This window comes from Carcharhinus amblyrhynchos, chromosome 3 (assembly GCF_965287045.1).
Source record: "Carcharhinus amblyrhynchos chromosome 3, sCarAmb.v2.hapA, whole genome shotgun sequence".
Classification (NCBI taxonomy): Eukaryota; Metazoa; Chordata; class Chondrichthyes; order Carcharhiniformes; family Carcharhinidae; genus Carcharhinus; species Carcharhinus amblyrhynchos.
The window spans coordinates 82,182,560-82,195,491 of NC_137326.1; the positions used below are offsets into that span (position 1 = coordinate 82,182,560).

The following is a 12,932-nucleotide window of genomic DNA, read 5'->3' on the forward strand; positions in this document are numbered from 1 at the left end:
AGGCCTCAGTTGGTATCTTTACTTTGCTGATGTATAGTAATGACCTGGACATAATTTCAAAATCTGCAGATGATGGAAAACTTGGAAGCTTTGTGAAATATGAGGAGGATGACGTAGAACTTCAAAAAGATGTAGAAAAATTCATGAAATAGGCAGACAAGTGACAGCTGAAATTTAATGCAGAGAAGTGCTAAGTGTTTCAATTTGGTAGGGAGAATATGGAAGGGATTTTTAACACAATCGCCACCTGTTTTGTGGCGGCAGAGGCAACCAACCATGGCTGGTGGCAGAATCTTCTGGTCCTGCCATTGTTGACAGGGTTTCCTATTGAATGCACCCCCTCACTGCCACAGAACCCGTGGCAGGGGTGTGCCTTTGGCAGGACCAGAAGATCCCGTTGGCATGAACAGCCAGAATGTTCCAGCCAATATAAAACAAACAGCACAATTTGGAAGTGATGCAAAAGTAGAGAGACCTCTACAAATGCTCATAAGTCATTGAGGGCGGCAGGAAGGGTAAGAGTTCAACGAATAAAGCTCACAGAAGCAATGGAGAGAGGAGAAAAACCTTTTCACACAGTGAGTGGTTGGGATCTGGAATGAACTGCCTGAGAATGTGGTGGAGACAGGTTCAGCCAAGGCATTCAAGAGGGGATTGGATTATTACCTAAAAAGGAAAAATGTATAGGGTACAGGGAGAAAGCAGGTGAATGGCACTAGTTCTGGGAGCCAATGCAGGCACAGTGGGCCAAATTACCTCCTTTATCTCTGTTATAATTCTGTTACAGCTGTTGAAATAGTGGCATCTTAGTGGACGGATGGTTCATCTGCTTAATGCCTCAACTTAAAGAAGGAACCTCTAAAAAGATGCATTGAATGGTTAAATAATCCATTGATTAACTTGTGCTGCTTTTTCTTGAGTTTTCATTTAATTTGTAAATTTAGCACTGTAATTTCGGTGTTTTATTTTTCCTGATCTAAGGCCTCTTAAAGCAGCAAGTCCCAGTTTTTCAGTTAATTCCTTTGCAGATTGTCTTTTTAAAAGAGAAAGGTTTGTCCTGTATCTTATTGGCAACAAATTAAACACAATGTAATTTTAGCCACCAGTTGCTATAGCCCTGCCATCCAGGACACTAGTAAGAATGTGATCTGGGTGCTGGTCCTCACTGGAGCAATCTTTAAGTAATTAAAAGCAATCTAAGTTCATATTTACTGGTTTTAATTTTGTTACCGCACATTTATTTGGATTTGGACAATCCCATTTACACTCGCTGGTGAGCGATCATTGTATTTTCTATAAACCCTTCTCAGCTTATCACTACGCTTGTGCTACAACAGACCCTTGTTATTAATTTTGTTGGTCTACTCTCCCTTCTGTTTCCCCATCATTCTGCAGTTTCTCTCTTTTTAGATATCTGTCCAATACCTTTCACAAAGTCATTCTTACTCCCTCTAATAATAAGTTCCTACCAGTAAATATGACTCAAAGTTAAATACCTTCCAAATGGTTCCTGCATTCAGGTATGGTCAGTTAATTGTAGGATATGCTTTTAATTTGGATTCAAAAATACAGAATTGAGGCAAACTGGTTTGTTACGATTGCAGTTGTACTCATTCCAGCCGGCACCCTTACAATTGTCTTATCATGTATCAGAGAAATATTAAGCAGGCTACCGTGCCCTTTCGCTCTTGTTATGCAGTAGACAAGATCTGCCCTCCTGTTATCAGCCTCATTAAAACCCTTATAGTGATAGGTGAGGAACACACAGCAAGTTCATTTAAATGAACACATATCCTCTCCTGATTCCTGCCATCATTTGGATATCATCCAGAGACACACTGGAGAAAGCTGCTTGCACTGCCACATGTCCTGCAGGTTCTCCAAAGGATACCTGATCCCGCCATGGCTTTGCTTTTCATGACAATTCTGTAATAAAAACCCGTGGACATGTTAGAAGAATTAATTTGACAGATTTCCCCCCGTTTCACTTTTTCTTTGGATCAATTTCCAAAACCATATAGGTATACTGAACAATGTGAGGTAGATTCCTTTTGTGCATAATAAAAACGGGTGAATTCACATGTTATAGGCATTAATAGGATTCATGCTGGTCAGTGAAGATAAAATCAAGACACAGCAGCTTTTCCTAATTGCAAGAGTTTATTGTTTAATTCAGTCTCAGTTCTCCTCCCACTCATTATCCCAGGTATTCCCCCATTTACATGTGCTCAAACACCATTAATATCCATTATCTGTTTCTCTTAACTGTAGCAATGTAATTGACAAGAGATTAACAGTGGGTAGTAACATATCTGCAAAATTGCATCATTCTAATTGTATATTTTGAATTGGATCCGAAACATGTACACACAGTGGTGTAAGCTTTAAAATACATCTTCTCAGGATCATCCGGCTTCTTTTCAAGGTAATTTCTCTCACTTCTGTTAATGAGTTTCCCCATTCTTCAGAGATATGGGTCAAAGGTGGGTATTCAATTGCAGTTCAGTCAGGATCTCTTGTGGAACAAGCTCAAGGGAATAATTGGCCCAGCCCTGTTTTATGAACCTTTACCCATTGTGCCAAGCTAAGGGACGAAGGTTACTTGTGTGAAAAAATAATTGGTGATTTAGGATGTCAAGCATACAATGTCAGGAGGTGGAAATTTTCACAGAAAGTTCTTCTTTTAATACAAGTTGTAAACTGTGACCTGCATCTTTCTGATGACAGTGTCTCCCTTCCTGCTATCTGAAGAGTTGATGGAGAACACATGCCAGCCCACTTTGAGTGCCCCACAGCCATTACACGCTAAAAATTTCAGTCCTCACGTGGGAGGAAGTCTTTGAGAGCTGTTGGCCAATCTGGTTGGCTGGTAGCTCTTTAGTCCCTGCATCAACAGGAGATGCAGTGAACTGGAGGGGAACAGCAGGAAGATGCCTGAGCCAAGATCTAGCAACAGAGGGCAGGGTATATTTAGGTGGTACCAGGGCAGGTAGGGTTGGGAGGTCCAATGGCCACTGGACCTTAAGGGGGGCAACTCCAGTCCTAAGAGGATTTCTGATGGAGGCAGCATGCCCCCAGTGCCCTCGGTCTAGTCCCGCTTCTTTATCAGGCTTCCCCCATGTTAGGTAGATCTGCCCACCAGCTTAAAGATTGAAACTGGGCAGGAGATGGCCCTTGAGTGGTCATTAATTAGCCATTTAAGGGCCTGAATTAGGCCAAGGGGGGATAAAAGACTAACATGTTAAGATGTGAGCTGCCCGTCCCAATCATCCCGTGGTCAGGGCATGCAGGAGGAAAGAATTCCATCAATTCACGCCAACCCCCTCCCCTCCCCACACGCTCACTGCTGTCTAAGGACCCACTGGTGGGAGAGTGTAAAATTTTGCCCAAGTGTGCTATTTTCAATAAAAGGCAAAACAGTTAAAGAGGGCTTAGATACAAGCACATAACAAAAGCAGAATACAAGTCTTAGAATCTGTGTCTTCACACAGAGAATGCTTCAGCTGCACCCTATCTTGTTAAGTGAAGGCAGCGGGACGCAAAAACAACGATTCCACATGCGAAAATCCTTTCTATGACAACAATTCCAAGAAGCAAGTTAAATCAAATGCATGCAGCAGGAGCTGGGGATTAGATATCACACGCTGTTGCATTTCTAGAAGAGACATCATCTACGTGGGACAGAGACCATCATCCGATACTAATCCTGGATCCTGCAGTTCTCCAACAGCTCTCATATAGCTGGGTTTTAAAACATAACCTCAAGCATTGTCACAAATCCCTCCATTCCTGCGTGTGCTCTAATTTTTTTAAAGGACAATTTTTCTGCAAAGATTTCAGATCAGACGAAGTTTAATTTTTTAATGACATTTTAATGTAAATCTTTTGATATTTAAACCAGCATATAGACAGTCAATATAAAATTATTGAAGTGATGGATAGTTTATTTCCAGTTGTCAATTCCCTTTAACCTTTGCAATCAGCTGAAGGCTCAAATAGAGCATCATGTTTTAAGGGATTTCCTTAAAATTGGTTGGGATTTTCCTCAAAGACAGTGCTCAGCCGAATCCACTCAGGGCATGGATGATTCACACTTTTGCCCTTTAAGTGCAAAATAAGGAATGATCTGAAGTGTCTCAGGCAATGGAACTTGGAAACAAAGAAAATAGGAACAGGAGGAGCCTGCTCCACCATTCATTATATTCATGGCTGATCAATAACCTGATTCACCCCCCTTCCCCACATTCTTTGATCCCCTTTGTCCTAAGAACTATATCTAATTCCTTCTGGAAAACATACAACATTTTGGCCTCCACTTCTTTATGTGGCAGCGAATTCCACAGGCTGACCACTCTGGGTGAAGAAATTTCTCATCTCAGTCCGAAAAGGTTTACCTCATATCCTAAGACTTTGACCCCTAGGTATCCTCAGCATTGGGACATCCTTCCTGCATCTACTCTTCCAGGCCTGTTAACATTTTATAGGTTTCTATGAGATCTCACTTCATTCTTCTTAACTGCAGCAAATATAATCGTAACCCACTCAATTTCCATTCACACATCAAGACTCGCCATCCCAGGAAACCCAGGAACCTTCCCTGTATTCTTTCTAGAGCAAGGAACATCCTTCCTCAGATAAGGAGATCAAAATTGCACATAATACTGCAGGTGTAGCCTCAGCAAGACCTTGCAACGATACATCCCTGCTTCTGTACTCAAACCCTGTCACTATGAAGACCATTTGCCTTCTTTACTGCCTGCTGAAACTGCATGCTGACCTTCAGCAACTGCTGTTCAGGACACAGGTCTTATTACACACTCCCCACTCTTAATTTATAGCCGTTCGTTTTGCTGCCAAACACATCATGTCAACTTGCCCACTAAGATCTGTAGTAGGAGGCACCTCAGTTCTCCACTCAACATGCCATTCCTGATAGATGGATAGACAACCTGGATATCCCATTATAAACTTTCTCTATCATTTAAAAGTAGTAGCAGCACTGTTCTCTTTGTTAGGAAATTAAAGCGAACCTTTAGAAAACTCAAATTTATTTTCAAAATGTTAACTTCTGCAGCTGAAAAAGAACAATTCCACTTGTCCTCCAGGACAAAGCAATCCTGCAACTTCTTTTAAAAATAACATTTCAGAACATTATTACAACCTTTGAACGCATCAACTTGTCACACTTTCGATAGTTCTGTTGCCATACATAAACTTGCATTTCTGTAAAGTCTCCATCACAGATAACCTTCTCAAGTTGCAAAGCTTTTAGACCTTAGCAGAAGCAAGAATTCTATCTGGACAGGGTGGATTGTCCCCACTGTTGTATTCATTCAGGCCCTCTCATCATAATAGAAGCAAAAGTACTTACGTTGGCAGGTATCCCTTTTCTCCTCGTATCCTGGTTTGCAGACACAACGTCCAATGGGCACCAACCATCCCCCATCAGCACTACAGTGCATCTTAGGCACATCGTATTCCTCAGAATTATTCACACAGGAGCCACGTACTTCCACCAAGGAGGAGTCACCTTCGGTCACCCTATCTGGAAACTCTGCCAGGTTACGAATGGTTAATGGGCACTTTTTGTAGTAGACCCGCACTGAAACCAACGCTATACAGGCGCCCACATCCTGAAAGGCCAGGTAAAAGCCTTTCTTTGTCAGGGATCCAATATCCCTTACCTCTGTGTTTAATTTCATCACTCTGTCTCCTACATCCACCTGGGTGAAGCTCTCGTCAGCAGCAATGGTGTCAATCTTGATGTATTGACTTTCTTTAATGTACCACAAGTTGTTATTGTTGGACTCATAATAGTAGATGTTAAAGGTCTCCTTGCATGTTCCGGGAACACCTGGCAGGCTGTTGCAGTCTCTGAGTGTAAATTTAATCTCGATATAGATCCGATGGGCGCCATCACGGGGAATCCAACTAGTCCGCAGCCAATTATTCTGATACGCTTCCATGACATTACAGACCTGGTATGTTCGCATTGGAGTGTTCCTCTCGTCCATGACACTGATTTCTTCCCACTGTAAATCAAGAAATACAGCAGTAAGACCCAGTAGCAGCTAGAGGTGCCAACAGTTATGCAGGGCTTCCATTATCTTTTATGCCATGGCACTGTCTACTTATGAGAAATGAGTGATCCTGAAAACAGCAACCACGTTGTGTACATTAATAGGAAGCCTGTGTGATCAGTACCAGCTTGACCCATATCAGATTAGATTACATTAGGTACTTATAAACTGTGGGGGCAATCTGACCAGTATTTGGCAAAGTGTCAGTGTCAGCCTGAAAATCGGTGTCGTTCTTTCCAGAGACACAGGCCAGTTTTCTCTCCAGATCTTATAACAATGTCAAAAAAAAACCCAGATGAGTGTGCTTTATGCAGTCAAGTAGAGGGGAAGGGCATAAACACAGCAGTAAAGCTGGCTGCACTGAGATCGATATGCCATTTTTAAAGGGCGCCCTGATCAGAGAAAAGGAATAATCTCCACCCTGCCCCACCACAGAGTTCTCAGAACCCGTCCACCTCTCCGAACAGAGTGAGCACTCACTACCACTCCCCCACCCAACCAAGCAGCCAATGCCGACATAGCCCACCAAACAGCTATTACTGGCATCCCCAGCTCCCACGTTGCACTCCCCCACCATCACATATTAATTAATCCCCGCACCTCTCCCATGAGGCTCCCACTAGGGTCCACCCCAGGCAGTGCCTCCTTTGAACATGTTGGTGTGGTTATACTCACCTTTACACCACCGGGGGGAAATCCCCATGATTGGCTCACATCTGGGCAAACCTGTTGTAAACCTCGCCAGTGTGACATCACATTTACAAAAAATATGGTGCGGGGTCAACATATGGCGCGGGGGGGGGATGTTTAATTATATGAAAATATATTATAATCAGGTTTATGGCAATTACATATTGCTGACAAGGGACAGCTACAATCGGAAATCACGATCTCACTGGTGATTTCCAGATTTACCCGGATCTTGAGCCCCCACCGCCATTCTTGCAAACGGCCAGAGTGAACTCAAAATCCCGCCCATGGTCTCTACTCCTGAAACTTAGTGAGAGTCATGTATGGCAATTTGATTTCTGACAAGGTCTGTGAGCTCGGACTGTGATGGGGAAGGGGACATTATAGGGAGTTAAGTGCTCGACGCTGTCTGAAGTCACTACATCTTATATTGAAATAGATGCAATCTCCTGACTCTGATTTTTGGAATCCTTCAGGGCTTCTAGATATAAGCTAACCAATCTATGGATATTTTGAAGGACTACAGTGATAATTTATAGGCAGATGTCAATGAATGTAACTGGAAAGCTGTAGCCATTTGCCTCAGTTTTTCTGCTGGAGTTATGAATGGCATAGAAAACATCACGCCAGTACAAGCACACACATTTCAATCGCATGCAAATGAAGAGAATACATTATTCAACATGTTTCCAATCATTTGCTTCCGAGAAATGCAAATACACCCTACTGCAACTAAGTAGCATTCCACACCAGGAATAACTTGTGGAACAATATTATTTTTGTTGTGTACATTTGGTGAAATTATCTTTAAAGCGGTAATTTCTATCAAACCAAGCAGTCCAAAACCTGAAAGAGACAGGACTGTAGCATTTTTAAGGATGGTATCTATAGCCAAATTGGGGTTAGGGGGCCAACAGACCTGCTCTGAAAGTTCCCATTATTTAAGATAACTATCATCACATCCTTCTTTCCATTTCACCATCAAGTCAGTTGCCCTGATCACTTCTTGGCTAAAATCAAGTGTCAGATTGACCTTAAGATAGGGTGCGATGCCTTATCTTGTCAGCTTGGATCTTGTTTGTCTTTCTTGTGGGTTTTTGGAGCAAGAAAGGAATGGATTTGCCCGGAGAAAAAAAACAGAAAGAGAAAGATCATGTCAAACGGACAGGAGGTACTGGGGATATGGTTCAGATGGGCAGGAGGTACTGGAGATATGGTTCAGAGGGACCTGGCCATGCATTAGAAGCTGGAAGGAGTGAGTAGGTGTAATGAATCAAGACTGGGTAAATGGGAGCGATGCTCCCTCTCCATTGCAGGGAAGAACCTGGTCATCAGCTGCAAGGCACCCTTGGTGTTGCGGTATGTGGCGCATGTCTGGCCCATTCACCACTCCTGCGCTGTGACAATCATCCAAACCAGTTTCTGCTTCATCTAGGATCAAAAAAGGGCCCTGTTTATAAGGGCACAGTGCACAAACCTTTATAGAAAGGGGGAAAAAAAATGCCCAATATTGTACTAATCTCGATGGCCAACTTTGTGTGGGGTTGCACCAAGCTGTGCATGGATTCTCGGTATGCAAATACCAAGTTTCATTATGTACTGGTATCTGTCCCCAGTATTGCAAAAGATGGGCCTGGCCACACATAACGCTCCAAGCAGTTGGACAATGCCAAACCACCTGTCCCTCATGGAGGAATCAATGCAGACAAACACTTTTGACCACAATCCAGACAACGGTCTGTGCGGAAGGTCCTAGTCACCCAATGGGAAAGGAGATGGAGGATCCTATCAGATGGTTCCCTGTGCAGATTGTCAAGGTAATTTGGCAGAATGCCTCATCATCAGAACTTTCAAACACGCACCAAGACATAGCTTGGCTGATGTTGAGAAAAATCCTTTGCCAGATTCTTCCTACAAGCCTGGAGTCTCATCCTATCTGCCCAACACCCTCAAAGAGACTGTTGTCAATAAACTCAATTGGCTCATTGTGGAATGTGCATTTGGAAGGAAAATCTGGAGACAGATGAGGTGGTTTTGGTCGAGGTTCATCCCGAGCATTCCCATGACGCAGGATTCTATAGGCTGTTCTCAAGGACACACTCTTGTGCAAATATCAACTGTTGCTAGAGGATCATCAACTTGGTTAATTACATTCTTTGATTTATCAATCTCTACAGTGCAGAATAAGGTCTTTCAGCACATTGAGTCTGTACTGATTCTTTAGCAGAGTATCTTATCCAAGCCATCTCCGTGTAACCCCGTGCATTATCATAACTAATCCACATAACCCGCACATATTTGGACTGTGGGAGGAAACCAGAGCACCCGGAGGAAATCCATATGGGGACAATGTGCAAACACCACACAGGCAATAACCTGAAGCCGGAATTGAACCCAGATCCCTGGTGCCATAAGGCAATCTTCTAGTACAAAGAGTTGTCCCTGACTGAATGTTGCAGACTGGCACATTCCAAAGCCCAGGACTACATACTGAGGGACGCACTAAAACGTAGGACAGCTGCCACAGAGGTGCAATAGGGGAAGGTTACTGTCAATAACTAGCCATAGTGAATAGTGAAGAGGGGAACTGTATAGAATCCCCTCAGAGTGAATGACTTACAGTGAATGTATACAGTGAATATGACATGTATCACAATTGTATGGAAGCATCTCAGAATGCAACACAATCTATGTAGACAACTTAAATACCATTGCACCATTTATACTGACCATTTCAAAATGTCTGTAACATTTCTTTGACTGTAATGAAACATCTCAGTAGGGCGCCTTGATGCCACCATGCAATGCGTTCGTTTGGGGTGGTGGGAGGGGCAATCGGTCTTGGCATTAAAGGGGCAGGGGCAATATTTTTGGGTGGGATGGGGGCGGGGGGGGGGGCTTCATTAAGGCCAGCTGCAGCAGTAGGGAGCTGACAGGTCTCTCATTCACATTTGTCAGCTCTCTGCTGGTTGCCATTGTGCATGTGCAGCCACAGGTCTGCACACGCACAATGACCCCTCTGCTGGTGAGTTAAGCCCCTCTCCCCCTCTAGCGGCTAGAAATGGTCTAGTCCATTTTTTTCTTCTCTAAGTGCATAGGATATGCAATTTGGACTCGCCTAAAAAAAAACAGATCTGAAAGTCTTCTGTTTTCACAGTAGGCAGTCAATTGGAATTCTTCCTCATAAAAATCACCTCCTACATCTCTGATGTTTTAACCTTCTCTGTTCACAGAGACTTCCCAACGCAATGAGGTGTCCATTGATTGCTGAGACAAGGTCACAAATTGCACATCATTTCCAGCCTATGGAAAACAACATTAACACTAGACCACTAGCACTCTAGTTATTGTTTTAGGATAAGGGGTGGCAGATTTAAAACACAGATGAGAAGAAATTACTTCCCTCAAAGCGTTCTGATTCTGTAGAATTCATCATCCCAGAGTGTGGTGATTGCTGGGACATTGATTAAATTTAAGGAAGAGTTGGGCCTTTTAAAACTTAACCCTTTTAATTAGTAAGGGTTTGAAGAACTATAGTTAACGGGCAGGTAAATGGAATTGATGCCGAGATGAGATCAGCCATGATCTTATTAATCAGCGGAGTAGGCTCACGGGACAAGTTGCGTATTCATGCTCCTAGTTCTTATGAGTTCTAAACAATTATCCTCTCACAGCAGTTTTTTTTTAAGCTACTGTATCTCAGATATCTTCCCTCCAGAACCCAACATTTAAAAGTTATTGTTTTCCCCAGAGTCTATGGGAAGATGGTAAATGGATCCTGATATATGATAACAATTTTAGGCTAAATATAAATTGACTATTACATACAAGTAGGTGATCTTGCAGTGCAGTAGGTGGTCTCTCGACCTTGGAGCCAGAAGCTCTGGATTCGAGTCCCACCCCAGACTTGATAACCAAGTAAGATACATTCCTAATGCCGTCAAATAAGTTGAGTATAAACCTGCAAATCCTTCCAAACATGCCAATGGCTGCAGGTAAGAGCTGGAGAGACTACTGGCCAGCCATGCTTGATGTGGAGTGGCACCCCTCAAGCTATAAGCCTCTGGTGACACGCTAGCGACCTGTCCGGGAACAGCTAATCAATGGAAACAAACAAAAGTCTACCTTAGAACACCACTCAGTGTGGGAAGAGAATTGGGATTACATCTCAGTAGGTTCACTTACATTCATATTGCTGTACTGGCCAATGCAGGTTAAATAGATTTACAAAAACAAAATACCATATAATACTCATGTAAAAGCTGATGTCTTGACCTGTAGGAAAAAAACGCCCAAATTTTTCATATACCTTGTTTAAAAACTTCAGTTTTTCAACTTCTACACAACTATATATGATTCTTCAGCAATTTTTGCATTTTCATGAAAACTTTTGACAAATATTTTACAGCTGACAGTCACAGCACTGAATCCTTGAACTCAGTTTATTCAAAGTAGATCTTCAAATTGTTTTAAAGCATCAAGATAAATGTAAGCTCCTTTGACCAACAACAGGATTTTGTTGAGCTCGCTATGTTCTAGCACACTTGATTGAGTTAACAGCATCTTTCTGCCCAAGTGCTGTGCACTTTCTGTTCTGTAATGTCAAATTTAACTGAAGGAATCAACAAGGAAATAGGACAAAAAATGTGAAAATAATAGTGCTGTCAAAAACGTTCCACAACTGTTCAATATCTCAGTATAAATCAGGTAGCTTGTGGGTGAACCTATCCTTTGTGTCTACACCCAATTTCTAATGTAGGGTTACATCTGAAATGCTATCCTATCTTTTCCCCACCCAGGCATTTTGTATTTCCAGCATTTTCTAATCTTTTAGAAAACAATAAGGTTTCTTTAACTTAACTAGAAATTAATATCTCAAAACTTGCAGACTGAAACGGTATCATTCTTTTAAATGCATGAGAAAGGAGGAAAAGAGCAGCCTTAAGGCATACATGCATTTTACATTTGGGCAAATGTTAATTCCCATTCTGGTGTTCAAACCCCTCCGTAGTCATGATCCAATTATCTCCAACTTTCTCCAGCTCCTACAACCACCTGAGAACTATGTGTCTCTCTAAATCCAGCTTCTTTTCTATATCCCATTTCTATTCCCTCACCATTGCCTGCCACATCTCCAGCTCTGTCTAAGCTCAAAGCTTTGGAATTTTCTTCCTAAATCTTTCTGCCTCTCTATAACTCCATTTTTCCCTTTAAGATGCTTGTTGAGATCTGCCTCCATCATCAAGCTTTTTATTACCTGAACTAATGTATCCTTCTTTGACTATGGCCTTTTTCTGTGTGTCTGCTTAGAAACATTGACACAGAGCATCGGAGCAGGAGTAGGTCATCTAGGCTTTCAAGCCTGCTGTATATTCAATATGGCCATGATTGATCCTCTACTCTCTCCACCATACTTCCATGCTCTTCCCATACACCTTAATGCTTTTGATGTCTAGAAATTTACTTTATTTCTTCTCTAATATGTTCATTGACTTGGCCTCCACAGCCTCATATGTTAGAGCGTTCTATAGGTTCAGCACCCTCTGAGTAAAAGATTTTTCCTTATCTCAAGTCTGAAATGACCTGCCCCGCATCCTAAGACTGTGACCCCTTGTTCCAGGACCCTGACCCCAAGTGAGGGAATATTATCCTTGAGTCCAATCTGTCGGCCATGTCAGAATTTTGTGTGTTTCAATGAGATCGCCCCTCATTTTTCTAAACACCAGTAAATGCAGGTCCAATCTCTCCTCATATGACAGTCCTGCCATTCCAGAAATCAGTTTGGTAAATCTTTGCTGCACTCCCACTCCAGCAAGTATATCCTTTCTTAGATAAGGAGACAAAAACTACACAGAGTATTCCAGACGTGGCCTTACCAAGGCCCTATGCAGCTGTCGTAAGATCAGCCTGTTTCTGCATTTAAGGCCTCTTGCAATGAAGGGCAATATACATTTGCCTTCCTATTTGTGTGTTGTACCTGCTCGCTTGCTTTCAGTGACTGGTGCATTAGGACACCATGTCCTTTTGTGTACCAACATTTCCCAATCTAACACCATTTATATGATACTCAGCCATTCTGTTTTTCCTGTCAAGGTAGATAACTTCACACTTATCCACATTACACTGCATCCACCAGCAATTTTCCCACTCACTCAACTTATC

General features: G+C 42.4%; 1 protein-coding gene across 1 annotated transcript in view; it reads right to left on the reverse strand.

The window, feature by feature from the left end:
- The window catches only part of LOC145340894 (ephrin type-A receptor 3-like), a 343,738-nt gene that overhangs the window by 294,838 nt on the left and 35,968 nt on the right, over positions 1-12,932 (reverse strand). The window contains exon 3 of the mRNA XM_080185441.1: positions 5,372-6,032. Coding sequence (XP_080041567.1) covers positions 5,372-6,032 — 661 coding nt within the window. The remainder of the gene's footprint in view (positions 1-5,371; positions 6,033-12,932) is intronic.